Source organism: Mus caroli, chromosome 3, assembly GCF_900094665.2.
Source record: "Mus caroli chromosome 3, CAROLI_EIJ_v1.1, whole genome shotgun sequence".
Classification (NCBI taxonomy): domain Eukaryota; kingdom Metazoa; phylum Chordata; class Mammalia; order Rodentia; family Muridae; genus Mus; species Mus caroli.
In genome coordinates this window covers 96,291,735-96,314,171 of record NC_034572.1, presented here as the reverse complement: position 1 = coordinate 96,314,171, position 22,437 = coordinate 96,291,735, and the positions used below count along the sequence as shown (strand labels likewise).

General features: G+C 46.6%; 1 protein-coding gene across 4 annotated transcripts in view; it reads left to right on the top strand.

The window, feature by feature from the left end:
• The window catches only part of Vangl1 (VANGL planar cell polarity protein 1), a 50,938-nt gene that overhangs the window by 9,621 nt on the left and 18,880 nt on the right, over positions 1 to 22,437 (top strand). For all 4 annotated transcript variants that reach the window (XM_021158187.2, XM_029475559.1, XM_029475562.1 and 1 more), the window contains exons 3-4: positions 5,507 to 5,645; positions 11,045 to 11,652. In XM_021158187.2, the coding sequence (XP_021013846.1) occupies positions 5,507 to 5,645; positions 11,045 to 11,652 (747 nt within the window). The remainder of the gene's footprint in view (positions 1 to 5,506; positions 5,646 to 11,044; positions 11,653 to 22,437) is intronic.

Below are 22,437 nucleotides of genomic sequence, written 5' to 3'. Positions count from 1 at the left end.
TGGGGCTGGGGCTGGGGCTGGGGCTGGGGCTGAGTAGGAAGGATGGCTTGCAGAATTCTGAATGGAGCCAGCTCTGGCTTCTTTCATCCGCACACCCAACAAGACTTGCACACTTCCAGGCCCCTTGCTGCTTCCCTGGACCTCCTGGGGATCCAGAAATGGATTCTCTAGTGCTGTTATGGGAACTGTAAGAGACTATAACTTTCAATTAAGATGACATGCAGAACGCTTAGTTCTGTCTTGATCCCTTGTGGAAAGTACTTGGCAAATGTGAGTCGGAGCTGAGGCTTTTAATCAATTGATCAAGGAACGTTGCAGCGTGCCTGCCTACTGGGAGGAGCGCTGAGTGGGGCTCCGGCTTCTCTGCAGTTGAGCAGGGAATATTGCAGAGTGCCTGTTCCAAGTGGAGCTGAGTGAGGGGCCTGAGCTGTGGGGCTGGTGTGTGCACTTGGTGCATCTTTGAAGCCCTGTGCCTCCTGGTGCATTCAAGGGAGGACCACAGAGGTCATAAGAACTCGGGGTCAGAGGTTGTATACACTCACAGTAGATGCTGTGGAATGCATAGCCTGGGCAAGAAGAATGTCCATCAGTGAAGGAGCCCTCCACAGGCTTGAGAGCTGGCGGTCTCAGGCATTTCTTGTCCCAGGAGGGCCATGTGAAGACTTCTCTGCTTGATGATTTGTGGGGAGTTTAAATGGAGGAGTGGGAAAGAAAGGGACTTGGTCTTTTGGTGATTTGAGCACAGCTCCGACTCAGAAAGGAATAATGTAGTGCCTGATGACACTGATTGTCTTAGAGGGTTGGCCACTTTCCAATCCTGTTTGCTGACAAAGAGGTCACTGATGCCTGCGGTCCCCAGAGAGTGTCATCCAGTTAGCTTTGTTGAGAGAGTGTAGAGACTACAGCCAATCTGACCTGCAGTCAGCAGCAGCTGGAAGCATTAAGCATCATCTGGGGAGTCTCCCTCTCCCATGCTTACAGCAGTCCTAGCAGAGCTGGAGTTGGGAGCTCCCGTTTTATAGGTGATGAAACTGAGGCATGGGGAGGAACAAGGTTCCCAGATACTGGCAGGCCAGGAAGACCCTCTGCAAGACTCAGGCTTGTGAGTCCTTCAGAAGAGAATGCCGCCTTTGAAAGGGAACGTGACTAATGTGCTATAAAATGCATTGTTCTAAAGGGCTGCCCGGGCAGTGGCGGAGTCCGAGGACTCTGAGCCTGTTTGTTCCACCCTCAGCGGGAGGATAGGTAGTGAGTGGGTGATGGGAGAGGAGGAAAGGGAGGAGTAACAAGTGGGGGCGGGAGGGGGGCTGGGAGAGGGGATGGCTTTCCCCATTTAGAAACAAACAAGCAACAGAACAGGAGGAAATGGCCTTCCCAGGAAGTGCTGACTGTAAGTAGGGACAGTGTGGGAATTGCAGACATTCCGACTGGGCTTGGGGGGCTGCAGCAGCTCTCCAGGGCTCAGCTAGCAAATTACCTAAGTAATGATGCATTTACCTGCGCACACGGTTGCCTCTTGCATGCTGCAACTTGCGCTCCCCACCCTCTCATGCATGTGTGCGTGTGGTGCATAGATATACTTATCTTTGCACTGACAGAATTATCTTTGCACTGATAGACTTATCTTTACTCCTGTGGGCCGAGGAAGCAGGAAGACAGATCTAGCGATAAAGACGCAGATTCCTGTGGGTGACAAGGCTTCCCAGAAAAGGGCCCCCAGGTGATCCTGACCGCTTAGGCAGTTAAATCTTAGCTGTGTCCTAATGCTCCATTTATTGGCTTATTAAACCATTTACTCTCCCCTGGATTCTTACTTATTTCTACACATCTTCATCCTTGGGGAACCCTCTCCTAGGATAATGGGCAGCCGCAGATAGATGTCCCCTAAACTTACATCGTCCATTGGCTATCCCAAGCTGGCTTCAAATTCTGTATGTCACCAAGGGTCACAGGTGTGTACCATTATGTCTGGTTTATGTGGTGTTAGGGATTAAACCCAGGGCTTCAGCAATGCTAGGCAAGCCCTCTACTGACTGAGCTATAGCTCCCTCCCCCTGTTCCTGCCTCTACAGCTACAGGAATGAGTGTTTAGGTAAGTTCTGCAGTCAAATGACCTCTGAGAGGTTTGTAGTTCTACAAACTAGAAAGCACTGGATGGATGGATGATCAGCAGTGTTGTTCTTGGACATCACTGCTAAGTCCTGGCCTGGCTTGGAGACCTGCCCAGAGCAGTAACTAACAGCAGTGATTTCTGTAACTGCCATGTGGTGAGTCTCACTCCCTTCCACAGTGAGGTAATACAAGAGCAGCTCTCTTGGTGCAGTGCTGATAGGACCCTCATTATTCTGGGTTACCCTCAGTCAGGATTGCATCCTGCCCTATGTCCATGCAATACTAAAAAGAAAAGATTGTTTTTATTTATGTGTATGGGTCTGTGTAAGTGTCTTCAGGTGCTGAGGGAACCCAGGAACAGGAGTTACAGGTATTTGCCAGTCTCTGGAAGTGGGGTGCTGGGAACAGAACTCAGATCCTCTAGGAGAGCAGTAAGCACTCTTAACTGCTGAGCCATCTCTCCAGCCCCACTCTGTTAATAATGACACACTGTGTGTTATGGTGCTACACATCTAGTTGAGCATCCATGATTTTGATAACCTGTGATTCACAAGGCGTTTTACATACACACAAACTTCCCTGAGTAGGAATCCCCACAGCCGCCCCGGAAACATGGGATGGGAAAGTCTTCCTGAACAACCCTTGCATCACCTGCATCCTGATGACCTGGGGTGCTGGTGAGAAAATGTAGATTCCTGTCTTCTTCCTCCCAGACAGATTCTCTGAGGGCAGGGCCACCCAATCTCTGCAGCCCTGGTGGTTTGTCTGCACCAGGGGTCTGAGAAGTGAGAACACGGGTGTAGGGGGGCAGGTGCTGGAGGATGGAATGTCCTTGGCGTCCTATACAAGATGCTCTTACCCGGCTTACGTCAGGGTTATACGGGGAGCTGAGAGGCAAAGCTGTCGAATGTGGGCTGTTCCCATCTCAGTGCCCTTGGGTCCTTTAAGAACCCAGCCCGGTGATCCTGGGGAGAGCAGTGCAGCCATTTTTAGTCCTGGTTGGTTTCTGCCTGCTTTTCACCCCTGTGATGTTCAGGAATCAGGAACTGGCACAAAGCAAAAGGGTTTTGTTTTAGTAGAATCTTTGCTGTCACAGTATTTGACCTACGGGAGTTTTCAATAGAGAACCAGGTTAGATAAGCATGTGACTAGACTGGTGGCCAACATGAGTGACAAATGGGGAATCACAGGGGAAGTGGAAGGGGTGGGGATCATTCCAGGGTCGTCCCTCGGGCTGCAGGTGGAACTGGTGGATTAACTGTTCTGGACCTAGCCTAAAATTCACTCTGAAATCTCCCACCCTGCTTACTGTTGCTCACAGAGAACACCCTTTGGGGTGCTGATTTTGGACAACCCGGTACACATAACTAAGGCTATCCATGGTCACAGCCAACAGTGACCTCAAAGGCCTATTTCCTAACTCGGAGCAGTGAGACTGTATAGGGGTATGAAGATGAGGGCTAGGAATATTGACCCTGTGAAATCTCCAACTTTTGGAGATTTAGGAAAGGAAGGGGGCCAGTGGGGGAGGGGTAAAGAAGGGTGAACATAATCAAAGTACATTATCTTTATGTATGAAAAGTACCATGGTAAAATCTCATTGTCTTATATAATTATATATGCTAGTTTTTAAAAATCAAATCCTTCCTCAAAGCAGTGTCACATGGTGGTTTTGAATAGAAATGGTGGCAACAGATTTGGCATCAGTTCCTGTTCTGCTCCTTACCACAACTTTTGGAAGGTGCTTGACCTCTCTGTGCCTTAGTTTTTCTCATCTGAGAAATGGGGCAGTAATACTGGCCTCAGAATTATTTGTTAAAATTGAATGAAGTCACATACTCAGCCAAGTGCTGCGTGAAGGGGGCAGGGCAGGAGAGATTGACATCATTTGATACAGCTCTGGGTGAATAGTTAGATTCTCTGCTTATTTTACTGCCCCCTTCCCCCTGCCCCCCAGTTACCTGTCTGGGAGTCATACACAGCTAACCAGAACACATCTATGTCTAGTTATCCGGCTAAGAATGGAGTTATTGAAACATTGCCACAAACCCTTTGTTCCTTGAAATAGTTATCCAGTGCCTTTCCAAGGGAGGGGTTCCCAAGATAGGAGTCTGACAATAGATCTGCCATGCAGTTTTAGGGGTTTATGGTTGTTGCTAAGTAGTAGGTTAGTAGGAGATAAATGTGTAGTGGGGAAGAGGGTTTGATGGTGGGCCGATGGTGTGCTCATGGTGTGCCCATGGTGTGCTCATGGTTCTTTTGTGTCCTTCTCTCCAGGACATCACACTCTCTGGGATAGAGATATCACACTCTCCTTCACAAAGTTCAGACCCCATTTTTGCCTTTGGCCAAAGATGGCTGCTGTACATTGGTACTCACTCCACGCCTCTGTACTGAGCACACGCACTCTCCCTTGTGTATGTGGAATCATGGCCCCCATTCTTTTCCCCACAAAGGAAAACTGAGGTCATCAACCTGTGCAAGGTCACACACAGGAGAGCTGACTGTCTGACTTTGCACACAAAATGGGAAACCTTGTGCATGAGGACAGGTAGGTATGGGGAAAACTGATGTCAGGTCGCCAAGGAGACATACTGGCTTTGGCCACTGCAGGGCTGCCTTGGTGCCCCTCTCCTTTACTGCTTATTGACTAGCTTGTGACCTCTAGGGCTCGGCCACTGTGGCTGGTGCCCTTTGTAGTTTTAAGACTCAGCAGCAGGGTGCCCTCCCACTGTCTCTGGAAGACCACCCACGAAGTTCCTCTGGAGTGGAAGTACAGAGAGCCTGCTTCTCTTAGGTGGCCTGGGACACGCACCCCCCCAACCCCCGCCCTGGGAATGTTTTGTTTCACCTTCTTTGTTTCTATGGGTGTCTTTGAACACAGTCAAAACCCACAGAGTGGCTTTTCATGTTGAATTTGTAAGAAAGACAAGTACAGGATTCTCTGTCCTGGCTTTGGGTTTCCTTTCTTCTCTTCTGGTCCCAAACTGTAGGGCGATATCATGTCCCAGATTTTTTTTTCTTTCCCTTCTTTCTTTTTTTCAGATCGAAGTTTAGATATGATACAGTATAGTGTTTGTCCAGTAAAACACTAATTAGTTTAGGCAAATGATAACCAAATCAACTGAGTAATTATTACAGTGAAATCTAAAGCAAGGCTTTCTAAAACAAGGCTCTGAAAAATGTGACCGTTGTTGGTGGAGGAGTGGCAGTATTTGATTTGAAAATAGTTGGGAAATTTAGGACAATCTTACTCCTGGCAGGCTGTGGGGATGGGTAGGTATGGATGCGGTGTGAGGGGTGAGCTAGAGAGTAACTAACCTGGCATAAGGTTTAGAGAGTAACTAACCTGGCATAAGTTTTGGTGTCTGATTATTGGATTATTTACCCCCAGGGAAAGAACAAGAGAAAGACACAAATCACCAAGGAATAAAGATGGCAGAGGGTCAGAAAAGTCTGTCACCATCCAGGCTCCTGCTGGAGAGCCCCTGCTGGCAAACGACTCTGCTCGCACAGGCACAGAGGAAGTTCAGGTAAGGATCAAAGGCGCTGCTGTAAGCCAGCTGCCACTCAGCCTGGCCTCCTCTCCTGCGTTTTCCTAAGTCTTGTTGCACTAAGTTCTCTTGGGTTTTTAATCTTCGTTTTTCTAGCATTTTAATGAGTTTATCTGTTTCTCTGTCTTTCTTGTTGGTCTAAGCACAACGCGTCCTACCCTTGAAGAGCTGGGGAGTGGGGCGATCCTTTCTGCCCTGTGATTGGTTAGTCTCCTTTGAATGGTGTTGGAAAGAAGCCAGCTTGGCTGATGACAGGTCAGAAAAGGGAAAAGTTACAGGCAAGAGTCCCTGGAGACTAATTCCAAAATGGAGCAGGACTGGAGAGGGCAGGAAACTCCCTCAAAAACAAACAACCAAAACAAAACAAAACAAAACAAAAAACCCAAAACAAAAACAAAACAAAAAATGCTCCATCAAGGAGTGCTTAACAATGACTCCAAGAGCCAGCCCAGGACTAGATATAAGAAAGAAATCAAGGGCTTGGCATCCAGATGGCAAGCATGGAAATCTGGTGACTGGGATAATACTGAGTCAAAGATTGGGGCAGAAAGAAGTCCAGCAAACTTTGGAGTTAGTAGCGGTGGTGTTTGGGGTCCACAGGTTGGGACTGGGACAAATCTGGAGAATGGATTTCCTCTGTCAAGATCCAGCAGCTTCTGTGGTCCAGACTGCAGCCACTCAGGACTGTAGGAATTTGGGGTTGCTAGGCCTCGCATGTTTAAGTAATATTAGCATTAGGACTTCAAATGGAGTCAATCAGTTTTAAAATATCAACACTTTATTACTTAAAAAAATAAAAGAAAGTTGTGTGGGATTGCCTTCGAGTCCCAACTGTTTGGCAGCCTAGTTGATTTAAATAAATGTGTGAGCTAGACTCAGAAGTATGTTTGCACTGCCCCCCAACCCCCATCTCCTGAAATGTTACATGCCCAGCCTTGCCTCATATAAACAAAGCAATGAAGGACTACACAGCTATAAAGATACAGGAACAGAGATAAGCATGTATCCGTGCACACCTGTAGGAACCCACAGAGAGGCATTTGTAATCAGATAGGAAGACTGAACTAGAGTCCCTCCAAGGGTACAGATGCCATTGAGACTCATAACTGTGCTTCTGCACTGAATGTAGGGTTTGTTCAGTGGTGAGCAAATTCCTTTAATGTCGTTGCGCTGCTTGCTTTGGTTCTAGGAAGGCAGATGTATGGATATATGGATATATGGATATATGGATGGATGGATGGATGGATGGATGGATGGATGGATGGATGGATGGATGGGGGATGAATGGATGGGGGATGGATGGATGGATGGGGGATGGATGTGGTCAGTCTTAGGACTGGATCATTCTTAAAAGCTTCACAGGTCAGTTTCCTCCTAGAAGTGTATTCAGGGGTGTTAGTAACCCACTGTGAAAAGCATTTCCTTCTTTGTCCCCTGAGTTCCCTGGGAAGCTGTTGATGCTTACAGCAGGATGGTGTGATGAGGAAGCCTTTGGAGGTTGTGTGTTTCAGCAGCTCTGTCAACTTGGGTAATTAAACTTTTGTTGTCCCCAGCTTCTGAGACTCTAAGGGACGAGCCTGATCAAGTTCAGATGCATTCCCAGCCTCCCCAACCCCTGAAGACCTCAAATTTGAAAGAAGCCTTTGTATAGCCCTACTTTTTTAGACAAAGATGTACATACGTCCTTAAAATGAACAGAGATTCAGTTAGCAGTGCACTGGCAGGAAGTTGGACGCACAGCTGAGTCAGAGCAGTGACATTACACAACAGAATGTCCACATGGTATTAGTAATGCTTACTTCAGCAGGGATTTATCAATCGCATGTGTAGAATCCAGCATTTGTCTTCTCTGAGACAATTACTATGAAGCCAACTGTTTTCTATAGCCTGTGAACTTGTCTTCTGTTAAAGCACGTTGTATGACTTTGTGGTGTGTTTTCTCTTGTCGATGTACTTTTTAAAGGAGACCGACCTAAATTTACACACACAAACCAAATGGTTCTCAAGGGTATACTTTGGTAAATTTTAACAGATGAAGCCACACCTCTCAGCGCAGACCACTCCTCCCTCTACCTAGTTGCTCCCCACCCCACCCCCACCTCTGCAGGGCAACTGCTGTTTTGATTTCCATCTCAGTGGATTGGTTTTGCCTGTTGTAGAATTGAATATAATTGGAATCATATGAGTTTTTCCCCACTCAGCAGGATGATTTTGATATTTATCCATGTTTTATGTGTTTCAACAGTTCACTCTTTATTATTTTTGCTGACTAGTGTTCCACTGAACTGACCGCAGTTTGTATCTGTTCTGGTGGGTGGACATTTGAGGTGCACACAGTCTAACTATGATGGATTAAGCTCTTGTGAATATTTTTATAGGTCTTTTGTGGACATTTTTCCATTAACTTTTGATAAAATCTAGGAGTCGAATGGCTGGTCTGTATAGTTAAATGCATACCTAAATCACTGCAAAAGTGTCAGGCTAGTTTTCTGGTGGTGTTAAACCATCTTAAACCTCTACCAGCAGTGCCTGAAGGAGCTGGCTGCTTCTAACTATTGTCTACAGTCCTTTCTCTCATGCTCTGTGATACTTCTGACTTCTTAAGTTGATGGCCTCTCTGTCCCGAGGTTGAAATCCTTACTACCCACTCCCAGCATTGCTCATGCCTTAATAAATTAAAAATTTTGGGGCTGGTGAGATGGCTCAGTGGGTAAGAGCACTAACTGCTCTTCCGAAGGTCCTGAGTTCAAAACCCAGCAACCACCTGGTGGCTCATAGTCACCCATAATGAGATCTGACACCCTCTTCTGGTGCAACAGAAGTCAACTACAGTGTACTTATGTATAGTAATAAATAATTTTTAAAAAAAAATTAAAAATTTTGTAATGATAAAACATTTTCCTGGATCTTTTAAAAAACTAAATATGTTTTTATTATTTTAGAATTTCACACGTGCATAGAATATATTTTTATTAGTTCACTCCTCCTGATAGTTTCCCCCAGATCCACCCTCACCTTCTCACCTGCTTCCAATTACAGGTCCAGTTTTAAGCACTTACTGAGTCCAATCTATGTATTCATCTGAATCATCCACTGGATTATTGTCGACCTGCCATGGGCCAAACCTTTCAAGCAAACCAAACCGACTCTTCCCCCCACCCCCAATCCATGAACTATTATTAGCTCCTCAGATAGGCGTGGGAACTCATGAGCGCTTTCCCACTCCATACTGGACTGTTAACTGAGTTGGTTTTGTGCAGGCAGACACAGCTGATGTGAATTCAGAAGTGCAGCATCCTATCGTGTCCCAAAGACACTGTTTTCCTGGGTCCTCCCTGAATTCTGGCCCTTACGATCTTTCATCCCCTCCTCTGCAGTGGTCCCTGACCCTCATACAGAAGGGGTGTGAAACAAGATGCCCCATTTGTGACTGACTCACTTTCCCTGTAGTCTAACTAGTCTTGAGTTTCTGTTTTAGTTGCCGCCTACTTTATAGAGAAACCTTTCTGACGAGGTCTAAGAGCTACATTAATCTATTGGTAGAGAAATATATTATGACTGTTTAGCAGAATAATGGTAGTAGTATCCCCCTAAGATCTGGGAGCTCCCCAACCATGGATTCTTGGCCAGATGTATAGTACTAGGTATGTTTCCTCCTGTGGAGCAGGCTTTAAGTACAGGTAACCAACAGAAAACAGTTGGTTACCATCATAACACTTGTGCCACTATTGCAGCCTTGGGGGTCTCTTCCCATGCTGGTCATTATTGTAGCTCAGAGAGTTCACAGAGAGTAAGCTGATGACTCTCCCCCTGTACTGTGGAAACTAGCCAGCAGGGAGGGAGATTCCTCGTCAGTACCTACTTGATGTCTCCATTTCCTATGACCAGAGAGTGTGATGTCTTCAGCAGTACGGTCTTACTGTTGAGTTCTGGTGGACACATCCAGTACTGGACAGTATTTGGTAACCTGGGCTTTCTGGGAGGAACTTTATGTCTTGTGTAGGGTGATTTAACTCTTTTATATGAATATATGTATGTGTGATGCTTGTAAAATAGTAGTTATCCCTTCCCCAAACTCCTCTCCCCACCCCTTTCCATCTCCACTTTCCTCTTCCTATACTCTCCCTTTAAGACTTTTGTTCCTCCCCTCCACCAATGGTCCCCTCTCTTGCTCCCCAGATTCTACAGCTACTCCAGATTAAGCACACAAAGCCAAAGATTCAGCGCTGGGATCCACATATAACTGTGAAGTGGTTGGTTTGGTTATAAGCGATCTATGCTGCTGCTTTACCTATGAGCTGAGACTCCATCTGTGGCCTCATTCCAACACTTTGCTCTATATGGGATATTTTTCCTGGTTAAATCATATGCGCGGAGCTCACATGGTTTCTGGTGCACCCCAGCTCTGTTGTGCCCTGAAATGGAGTCCTAGTTTCCAGAACAGCAAAAGCATCCGACAGCCTAGTGGCAGACTCTTGTTGAATGATCAGAGCAGGAGCCCACAGCAGCAACTGCCTAGAAGCATTAAAGGAGAAAATAATGAAGTGAAAGATATAATAACCCCGATAGTCCTATACCCTCATTTCGTTTATTATGAAAACATGTTTTAGAGAGAATTTTTGAGCTTTTCTGGCCATAGAGTTTTGAATTTTCTTTATTTAGTCAGTGAGAAATGATGTCAAAGACTCCTCAATGCTGTTCTGTACTGAAGTGAGTCCTATAAATGTCATACAGAAATGTCGGTAGTGTGTTTTCAGCTGTGGGTGAGTTTGCCCTCTGTGTGCCGGGATTTCCTGTTTTATGCTCTCTGCTCTGTGGAGCTACTGGGGGGGGGGGGGTAGGGGTGTCTGGATGTGGGCTTTGTAAGCCTAGAACTTAGCATGGGATGAGTTTACTGCGGTAAGGGTGGCTGTTCTCCTGTAGTGGAGTCACCTCAGCTCAGTCTAACAACTGCTAGTAATGTCAGAGCAGAAAGGCCTAGACCCAGGGCTTCCCAGGACTTTTCAATTCGAGGGATGACAAGGTGTCATAGTAATGAAATCTCCCAAACAAATTGAAAGGTTAAATTGTTTTCTGGGTTCAAAGGGCAAACATAAAATACATGTCGAAAATTTCAATGAAAATAGCTATAGTTAAAAATGTCCCTGTATTAAAAGCTGATTCTAGCCGGGCGTGGTGGCGCACGCCTTTAATCCCAGCACTCGGGAGGCAGAGGCAGGCGGATTTCTGAGTTCGAGGCCAGCCTGGTCTACAGAGTGNAAAAAAAAAAAAAAAAAAAAAGCTGATTCTATGTACATTTCCAAGAAAGTTGGTTAATTGAAGTATTTTATTTTGTTGTGGCTTTTATTAATCATCCTCATTATCTTCTCTGTCATCAGGATGACAACTGGGGAGAGACCACCACCGCCATCACAGGCACCTCAGAGCACAGTATATCCCAAGAGGACATTGCCAGGATTAGCAAGGACATGGAGGACAGTGTGGGGCTGGATTGCAAGCGCTATCTGGGCCTCACCGTTGCCTCGTTCCTTGGACTACTTGTCTTCCTCACCCCCATCGCCTTCATCCTGCTACCCCAAATTCTGTGGAGGGAGGAGCTGAAACCCTGTGGCGCCATTTGTGAGGGACTTCTCATTTCCGTATCGTTCAAACTGCTTATCCTGCTCATCGGAACCTGGGCACTTTTCTTCCGCAAGCAAAGAGCGGATGTGCCGCGGGTGTTCGTGTTCCGAGCGCTGTTACTGGTCCTTATCTTTCTTTTTGTGGTTTCTTACTGGCTTTTTTATGGGGTCCGCATTTTGGACTCTCGGGACCAAAATTACAAGGACATCGTGCAATATGCAGTCTCTCTTGTGGACGCGCTGCTTTTCATCCACTACCTTGCCATCGTCCTGCTGGAGCTGAGGCAGCTGCAACCCATGTTCACCCTGCAGGTGGTCCGCTCCACCGACGGAGAGTCCCGCTTCTACAGCTTGGGACACTTGAGGTAAGGGGCATGCATGCACACGGAGTAAGCAGAAAGGATGAGTAATAACTCTAGAAAACAGATGTCAGCAGGGGTGAGATGAAGTCCTAGAGGCAGATGCTAAGACTGGAGCCTTACCCTTCTCTGGTGTTACTAAGGGCAGTGTGAGCTGTGGGGTGTCTGTGCCTTTCCCGTGATGCTAAGACTGGAGCTTGACCCTTGGTGTTAGTAGGGGCTGGGTGAGCAGTGGGGTGTCCGTGCCTTTCCAAGGGACTCTCAGATAAGTTCAGGGTTTTGCTGGACTCACACTCTACCTCAATGGCAATTCCCAAAGATAGACACAATGATGGCTACCTACCTTGACTGTGAACTTGGCTTAGGGATAATGGATGAGGTGACTAGGACTTCCATTCTGTCCAAAATGATGCAGCAGATACTTACTATAGCCAAGTTTTGGAATCATCCTAGTTGTCCACCAGCAGATGAATGGATTATTTTAAAAAAGTGATAATTTATATATATGTGTGTGTGTATATATGTATATGTATGTATATATACATATATATGTAATAGAGTTTTATTTAGGTATAAAGAAGAATAAAAATGGACAGAATTGGTGTGATCATGTTAAACAAAGTAAGCTAGACCTACAAGACAGGTAATCACATTTTCTCTCATGCAGACCTAGGTTTTATATGTATATACATATATATGTACACACACACACACATATATATATACATACATATATATATGTATGTATAATATGTATGTATGCACACATATATATTTATATATTTATATATGTGTATATATATACATATATATATATATATATATATATGATGCACACACATGAAAATAGGAGATCTATTTAGGAAAGGGAAATGGAGATGCAGGGTGGGAGGAGAAATAGGAAAGGGGCGTGGTGTTATGGGTTAGTGAATATAGTTAAGTACATGATGTACTTTATCAAAAATATTATGAAATGTATAGCTTTATATAGCAAGTATACATCACACACCTGGATTTAATGCCGTTTTTAAAAATGGTGTATCAAGTTTACCCTGGTATCTCAGTGGGATTCTTAGCTCCTCCTTTTTGTTTCCGCTCTCAGAGACAGCCTGTTTGGTCAGTCAATTATGTAGTCACTGTAGTGACTAATAAAGAGTTGGGCTCCAGTCAATGTTGATTCACCCCTTTAATCCCAGCATCAGTAGGCTGAGACAGGGGGATATCTGTGAGTTCAAGGCCAGCCTTGTCTACAGCATAAATTACAGGCCAGCAAGGGTTACACAGAGAAACCCCGTCTCAAAACAAACAAACAACAACAACAACAAAAGAGTCAGACTCCAGCTACAGACTACAAATGTGTAAGGACTGAATGTTTTGAAAGTGTTTGTGTAATATGAGAAAGGTTAAAACTCCTATCTGTAGCCAGGCGTGGTGGCGCTCGCCTTTAGTTGCAGCACTCAGGAGGCAGAGGCAGGCGGGTTTCTGAGTTCGAGGTCAGTCTGGTCTACAAAGTGAGTTCCAGGACAACCTGTCTCAAAAAAAAACCCAAAAAAACCAAACCAAAACAAAACAAAACAACAACAACAAACAACCTCCTATCTGTGCATACTTTTAGTGCATTCTTCCATGGTTAGCTCAAAGGTGAGAGTCTTCTTGTTTGTATTATAAATAAATGAAGGTAAGCACTCTATGCTGGTTATCACTGTAAAACCTGGTGTAATTTTATTCATCCCAGTGTTATGGATAAAAAGCTGGGGTAGAGGGTGTGAGTAATTTACACAACACACCAGGCATGCCCAGCTTTATTCAGGATCCCTTGAATGTTATGCGATTGGGCTGAGTGAATGATCCAGTTATGACATCTCTCCCTCCGTCCAGAATCTTCCTCTTCCATCTGTTCCCTGCCATATACTTTGAGATCCCTAATGATAAACGGTGTGTCTTACTCCACCTGACATCCTTGGTGCCTGGCATGGAGCATGACCCACAGTTGGCAGCCCTGTGGTTCCTGGGATCCACGGTGGTGGTTTGAATGAGAATGGGCCCCAGAGGCTCATGTATTGAGTGCATGGTCTCTAGGTGGTGGAACTATTTGAGAAGGATTAGGAGGCGTGGCTTTGTTGGGGGAGTCTGTCAGGGAGGGTGGGCTTTGAGGTTTCCATCCATTTCCATTTATTTATTATTTTCAATCATCTCTCTCTCCTTCCTGCCTCTGCCTGAGAAATGTAAGCTCTCAGCTGCGTGCTCTCTGCCATGACAGTCATGGCTATGGACTCTAAACCTCTGAAACCATAAACCCGCAAATTAAATGTTTTTTTTTTTTTTTCCCATAAATTGCATTGGTCATGGTATCTCTTCACAATAATATAAAAATAAGTCACCTTGAATGCCTGGCTTCAAAGTTTCACTGTCCTGAGCAGTAAAAGCTGATGTGTCACATGGCAAAGCAGCCAGGGCTGGTGAGAACACCGCTGTGGTCACTAGAATAACTGGCTTTGTCATTGTGCTAGCTACTGTCCAGAGAGGTGGCCCAGGCCCGCTTGGAGTAGATCCCATTGCTCATTCAGTGTCCTGCTGACGTACACTCTCATCTGTAGCCTCTGGCTCAGCTCATCCTGGCTGATTTAGTGTTCGAGGCTGCTGTCACCGTGATTGATTCCCAGGGGAGTTTCTCTTTGAATTGGTATGCCATGCAGGATAAGTTGGTTTCTAATCCCCCGAGAGATGCTAGTAAAATTGTGGAAGCCAGGAAGCTACTGGGGCACTGGAACCTTAGAGAACTCTCTCCCCAGTCTTTATACTAGAGAAGGACCCCTCCCCACCCGACCCCCACCCCAGTGATCTCTCCCAGGGTTTTCTGGGGATCCCAGGCACTTGGAGAGACACTGGCATATGGCTTTGAAGTGGACAGTTGCTCTGCCAAGCCTGAGATGGAGACCAGGGCACAAGAAGATAGGGAGTTTCAGTCAGCCAGCGAGTGGCAGCTATGAAACCTATTGGCAAACAGCCCAGCTCCAAGGCCGGTTTTGTTGTGATCTATGCTGTGCAACCAGACCTGTGGTCTCCGAGCAGGTGAATAGCATTTGGGACTGTGGCAGCCACAGACTGTGAGCGAGACCAGCTGCAGCCTTGTCCCAGTCTTCCTTCTGAGTAGTGTCCTTCCCAATTGCACAGAGAAGGGTAATGTCTTCCTCACCTTAGGTCAGTCCAGGTTGATGGGACGAACAATCCCTTCTGGGCTCCCACTCTTCTCAAAAACAGGTTGACCTCACCCCTACATGAGACCTGGGTGCAAATGGAAGGGGCCGACCAAACGGCCCCTGCAAAGTAGGAAAAGAATCCCTGTCAGCAGCTTTGCTATGTGGGTCAGGGGCGAACTGGGTGGGAGAAGCCAGACTGCTCCCAGACTGCTGGCCTGCTGCTGCTCGGGAAGTTCTGTAAGGCTCACCTCAGGTCCTAGGAAAACTGCAAGTGACATGTCTAACAGGCTTGGAGGGGAGTATTTGAAAGAAATTTCTTCCCTGGGTCCTCACTCTCCCTCCTTTTATGTGGTCCGGTTTGACCCTTATGAGGTGATCCTGAATTCTGAGGTGGGAGGAAAGGTGTCCTGTCTCTCCCTGGACAGCACTAGGTGACCTGTGACAACCAGGGTGAGGGAGCTGAAGCAGGTTTGGCACCTCCCCTGGCCCTGCTCAGGTTGCATCACCTGCTGCTCCACGGGCTAAATCTGGCCCAAGGCAGCCATGGTGGGAAGAATCAGTAGGGCAGAAATATGACTTCTAAGCCCTTTTGTAAATTGTTAAAACAGGAGGGAAGGGGGGAGCAGGAAGGACAAAGCAAGCCCCAGATATCAGCATAGCAGGTCGTCAGCAAACCCAACCAGAACCCCAGGCCCTTCCACCTCCCCTTTATGCAAAGCCTTCACTGCAGAGTGACCTATTGCGCTTAGGTATGGAGTGCTGGAGAGGTCTTTCTTCTCACTTTCAAAGGAGGTTTTCCTGAATGGTCTGAGCTATTTTTGAGAGTTTTCAAAAGAATGCCTACACTTTAGGTTCATAAAGAAAATGGGCTTCTTGTTAGCACTTGTAAAAGGCCCTTGCTGTGGCTTTCCTCGTGAGCAGGGATCGTTAGGGGTTTATTTGAAAACCTTCAGAAATGGAAGAGTATTGTTGCAGACTGTGAAATTCCATAAATAGATGTAAGGTGTGACCTAGCTCTTAACTGATGCCTTAGGAGTTATACATGGGCTTTTTATATTTGGACTTAATTTACCCCGCCTCTGGGGGTCAGGGCAGGTGGGACAACAGCTAACATCTCTTCCAGTTGGGGACAGGTTAAGGGACCTGTTCATGGTCCGCAGCAGGTAGCACGGTGCAGTTCATTGCCCACCTCCGTTCTCCATGGCTCTCTGGGTGGGGGTGGGGTCTCAGCCCATGCACATCCCATTTGTCAGGTTTTCTCAGTGATTTGCTAAATTTTGTTTAACTTTACTAGAAATATAATTTATTTTTTAACTGACTGTGTGAGGGGAGAAACCCAGATGAATATGGAAAACAGATCTCAGAATGACATTTAATAACTGCAGTATTTTCTGTGATTTGAAATCTTAGAAGCAACACTCAGTAACTATTGGAACAGACACTCCTGTAGCTGACAGTGAGCAGCTACACAGTAGCTGGCTCCCAGCAGGGGTCAGGTGCTGTCTTGCTTTGAACATAGAACTCAGTCTTCAGGAGAGTCATGTGGGGTGGGCACTGTCTTCTTCGCTGGTTGATGAGCAAACAGAGGCACAGAGGGTTCAGGAAGTTCTATAAGACTCCGTGGCATTTGTAACTGTGAGAGACAGGGCTTGAGCCCTGATGGTCTGGTCTCAGAGTGATCTTAACCTCACATTGTACTGGCCCCTAACAGAGGGTTTATGTCCACATTTACCAGGTACCAGCTGATGTCATGATGTTATATTCATCCGGCTCTTTCTTTACAGCTAGGTGGACAGGAGGCAGGTGGCAGGTGGCAGCAATGGCTGGCTTATTCTCTCTGATCCCTTAGACCCACCAGTTCTTAACTGGCCAGTTGTCCAAGGCTGGTCCTTGGGTCTACAGCAGTGGCTTTGAGGCTCTCTGACCAACCCTTTCCTACCTTCTCTACTTTCCCTCCTTCAAACCTAGTGCTGTGTAATATCTAGCCTAAAACACAGTAGCTTAAAACAACCATCATTTTACATCGAATGGTTCTGCAGCATGGGTTAGGCTCTGCTGGGTGGGTCTTCTCTAAGCCTACTTGAGTCCTTGTGTAATTATGCACACACAGTGAGCCAGCCTGACTCAGCTTTGGTCCTTCTCTGCATCTCCTGAGATACTCTCCATCTCCCACATGGACTCATTGCTCCTGCATCAGTATCTAGATGTCAGGGGCAGCTTGAGGCTTTGAAGGATGCTCAAGAAGTTCTCAGGCCCCGCAGAGCTCAGGCTGAGAGCCAGCCCAGCAACACTTCTGCTGTGTTCATTCTTGGCTAAAGCAAGCCCAGATTTAAAGAGTATATGTTGGCTCACAGTTTGAGCATGTCGTCAGTCATGGAGAGAAAATCATGGCAGCAGGCACTTGAGATGGATGGTCACATTGCATCCCCGGTTAGGAGGTGGAGAGTTATGAAGGCTGGAGCTCAGCCTACTTTCTCCTCTTTATTCAGCCCAGAACTCCAGCCCAGGAGATGGCACTGCCCACAGTTACAGTGAATCTTCCCACTTCTAATGAACTCAATCTAGGTCATCTCTCATAGGTATGCTCGGAGGCTGACTTAATCTAAGTAATCTCTTATAGGGATATATCTTAGGATCAGTGATTCTCAACCTGTGGATCTCAAACCCTTGAGGGTCAAATGACCCTTTCACAAGGGTCACATGTCAGATATCTTGCATCTCAGATATTTACATTATGACTCATAACCACAAAATTACAGTTATAAAGTAGCAACAAAATACTGTTATTGCTGGGGGTCAGTACCACGTGAGGAACTGTATTAAAGGATCTACAGCATTAGGAAGGCTGAGAACCACTGTCCTAGATCCCTGTCAGCATCTCTACCTCAGGCTCCTCAGCCCTAGTCTGCTTACCTTTATGTTACATACAGTTCTGTTATTTAATGTCTATATCTTAAAGGACCAGAAATATGTTACAAATGGGGACAGAGTGCTGTTCTAGGGTTGTACAGGAATATTAATACCTTGCTGATCATCTGCCAAAGGAAGAAGAAAAGTGTTGTGGTAAATATTGGGGGTGGAAGTTGGGGGTTTCTGCCCCACCTTAGATCTTTTAGTTCCCCAAAGACTCAAAACCTTTATATTTATAATAAGCCTTAAAAGCACAAATATCATCCCTCTATGCTATTTTGTCTGCTTCCCAGTCAATAACCCCAGGATATAACTTGCCATGTTCTGCCTGGGCCCCTCCTACTCTACCATGCAGGCCCTCATGGCCACGTGCTTACGAGCCACCTACCTCGTGGTATCTTTTTTCTTCCTCTCCTCTCTCCTCTTCTTCCTTGTAATCTCTGTCTCAGACCCCAACCTCTCTTCTGCCCAGCTACGGGCTGTAGGCATCTTTATTCAACCAATAGTTTTATATTAAGGAGTAAGGTTACATAACACCTCTTGGATATGTGAGGATCTCTTCATTGGGCACAACCAGATCTTGGGGCGGGGGGCAGTATAAATACATAGCAATAAACTAAACCTCAACAGAAAGGAACCCACAAAGGCCCACACAACTCACAGCACTGTGGGTTTTAACTGTTGTTGGCGGTGTTTTAATTCTACATTCAGTGAGACTATGAGCATCTTATCAATTGACATTGAACGTGAACCCCTTCTTCACAGGGTTGGTAGCTAACCAGAGAACCTTCTCTGCTTGAAAAGAAATGACCCCGGAATGGCTTTCTAAACCACAGGAATGCATGATTGATTATACACAGTTGCTGAACAGCTTTGTTGAGAAGACATTTTTATGTTCCTTCTTCCACATACACGGTGACGCCCTCATCCCAGTTTGGAGATGGGCTGCTAAGGAACTAGTTGGGCTTAGTTGAAGTCATAGGCTACGAATCTAGTCCGATAGGATTGGTGTCCTTGCACCCAGACCCCAGATAGCCTACTCTTCGTGTGCACACGTACACAGCCCGTGTGAGACACTGCCAAGGCAGTCATCTGAAAACCAGAATAGGAGTTCTCCTAAGAACCAAATCGGCTTTACTCTTGGACTTTCAGCTCTCAGAACTGCGAGAGAACAATTTATGTTGTGTAATCTACCCAGACTCGTACATGTTGTCATAGCCCAAGTTAAGATAGGGATATTATCAGTACTAGCAATTTTTTACCCTAAAGACCAGGAATCTGTGGGGTGAGTAAGCACACGTTGCCCTTAATGAAACAGGGCTGGTCTTGTTGTCTGGGTGGCTCACCCACACATCTCTAGGCATGAGTAGGGGATTTTCTTCCCCTGGTTAGTCTATGGTTTTTTAATTAAAACAAGGACAGAGGAGTCTCCCAACAGTTAGCTTACTCCAGCATCTGGGAAGTCTTAAGTCCCTGACTCTGACTCCAGTAGTATCCAAGCTGGTCTTCAGGCTGCAGATCTAGCTCAGCTGTAGGCCCAGGCCTCCCCTCCCACACTGGAAACTGACACCAATGGTCTTGGGAGGCTGTGAAGGCCCAGAGCCATGGGCCGTGGCACCGAGGAACGTTCTTAAATGCTTACTGGAGTTTTGGGTTCATGCTATTACTATCGTGGTTTCATATATAAACTGTTATTTTTAGAAATGGGTGTTTTCATTTGTAACTACTTTCCAATAACGGTATTTTACCAGTCCCTGTGCCCACTCCGTTAAAAAGCAGTGGATAAAAATGAATGCAAGCTTAAGACTAGAGGGTGAAGGGTTTATTCAGGCTGAAGGAGAATTTCAGGGCAAGCTCGGGAGCTGCCGTTTGTGGTTTGCTGCTGTGGTACCTCTTAAAAGTGGCTTTAATGAGAGTGTAAGTTTCTGGACATTGAAGCACTGTGTTTATCCAGCTGTTCTCATGGCGTCTGCCTGCAGCCTCATGCTGAGGCCAGAGGACTCACCTCTCACAGGGTATAGCGTGCTATGGAAGGGAAGGTGCTTTCCACTCCCTTGGCGTGTGTGTGTGTGTGTGTGTGTGTGTGTGTGTGTGTGAGAATGTTGAGAGTGCCTCCTAAGGGTCGTGCTTGTGTATGCTTTCCCAGGAGCCACGCTGATATGGAAGGCCTTCCTGGGGACCATGTTTGTATGGAAGCCATTCTGGTCTTTCCCTCAGGTTTTTGCTGGAATGAACAGCCTACCTAGGACCCACACTAGTATAGACAGCTACCTGGGGGCCACACTGATATAGAGAACCTTCCTCGGGGCAGGGTTAGTATAAACACCAAGGACCCTGTTGGTGAAGGTCGCTGTCCTAAAGAGAAACAGCTGTGCTTCCAGAACAAGTGGCATGCCTTTCCCTCAAGGGTTTATGTGAGTTGGTCCCACACTCCAGCTCCCATCCATAAATATGGGTGTGATTATGCTGTCGCGGCACTGACAAGCGGGAAGTGGTGACTGGGGAGTTCTTCTGACTCATTGGCTGGCATTCAGGTCTGTTCCAGGTATAGCTTTGCCCGCCCTGCCTTTGTGATTAGAGATCCCATTGGGTACTTGTTAACCTCTGGATCCCAGACTTATCATCTATGTTCCCATCTTCCCAAAGCTAGCGGTGCTGACATTGAGGAAGGTGAGGCAGGGAAGAGAAGGCCAGCAGAGCCTCTCGGGTGTGTGTGTCTGCAGGTCTTCTTAGCCTCTGTCTAGAGAGATGCTTTCAAATATACTAGGCAAGCACCTCTTTGATCCTTAGGTCTCTGGTGTTTATCTTAGTGCAATTCACCATGGCAGTGTGTGAAAGGAAGAAAGGCCAGTTCCCGGATAGGGACTGTGGCCAGGTTGAATTGACAGTACAGGGAGGCGGCAGTAAGGTGGGGATCTGTACTATAGCCTGAAGCAGAGCTGCAGCCCTTTGGGGAGCTAGTGGCAGGGCCATGGCCTTTGCCTATAGGAATAGATCTCCTGGGTACCCAGTGGGAGAGGGCTCCTGTATGCCTGGCTCTGGATGTGACTCATCAGACTCAGAAGGAGAATGTCTGTTAGCACCATCAGCACACTCGGGGCCCTGCACAGGATCATGCATAATGGCCAGGGAGTATCACACCCATGGCAGCTTGCTTTGTCCCGTTTTTTCTCCTGAGACCAGAAGCAGGTTTCTCTTACTGTGGTTACACTCACAGTATGAAACTAGGTGTCTCTCAGGGTTTCACTTTCACTATAAACCTAAAATGGGGACAGTAAGAGCATAGGTGTTCCCGAACCTGTACTTTGGAGACCCTTCCATGGTGACTCAGTCCTGTTCTGTCTTGGAGGTCTGCCATCAGGGTCCCCGGTTTCCCATCTGCTCGCTCTTCCTGCACTACTGATAAGGATACACTGTGAGTCTGATTTAGAGCTGCTGGGCATGGATCACCAGTGAATCCAGGTAGTGATGGACTAGCGCTTTCGGCAGCCTCAGCAGCCAGCCAGAACCACTGATCTGCTTCCCCCCTAGGGTGGTGGTGTGCCCGTGGTACAGGCTGTCCGGGTACCAGAAATGTGTCACAAAATGCTTTGTCCTAGGAAGTTCACCCTGTCTCCTGGGTTAGTAAACATAAGCCAACCCCAGTTTCTGCCCCTTCTGTTCTCTTGAATTCCAAGGTTGCTTGTTCCCTGTTATCTGTATAGGACTTGATCAAGCTACCTTCCCAAGTGCAAGCATCTTAGTTAAAAGGCAGAAGGTCTGGAGATGCAAACAGGTTTTGTGCCTGACTGAGGCAGCAGCACTTGGGGGCAGGGTGCTCCCCTAATTATGTGTGTTACTCTGGGACTCACACAAATACTGCTGCATGTGGCCCCACTGTGTCTTGCTCCTGGTCTGGGACAGTGATGTCCACGCATGCAGAGTGACTCGGCTCTCACTGATACTGCCGGGGAGAATCCACAGTTGGCTGAATGGAAGGCATTGATGGTTGTATTCGTTACTTACCTGGTGGCTGCTGTCAGATACCTAACAAAAGCACCCTAAGGAAGAAAGGCTTTTCTAGAAGTTTGGCCCAGGTCTTCCTTCCAGTCTCCTGCTCCCAGAAATAAGACTCAGACTCTAAATATATTTATGAATAACTTTGCCATTTTGCTAGGCTTTTTTCTTATTAGATCATCACTAAAATAACCTATTTTTTTAACCTATATTCTGCCACATGGCTGGCTACATGTGCTCAGATATCAGGCTTCTGCTAGTCACATCTTCCTCGTGAATCTCCCTCCTGGCACACTCCCATGATTCTTTCTGCCTCCCAGATGTTCCACCTCATATTTCCTGCCTAAGCTATAGGCCACAGGCTTTTTGACAGGTGACATGTTCATACAATACACAAGCTATCCTCTCTCCAGTGATGAACACTGATTCTACTCCCCCACTGTGGATATTTCAGAACAGTGCTTAACACCCATTTCTGCTCGCACTATTCGCTCCACTTGGAATTTTTGGAGCCCAGAGTCCACAGAATGGACGCAACAGTGACCTGTTAAGACTCAGCCCAGACACTTAGCACTGTCTGTTGTGTAGACCTCAGTTAAAACCCCCATCACCCTCTCCTCATCATTCCCTTCCCTTCCCTTCCCTTCCCTTCCCTTCCCTTCCCTTCCCTTCCCTTCCCTTCCCT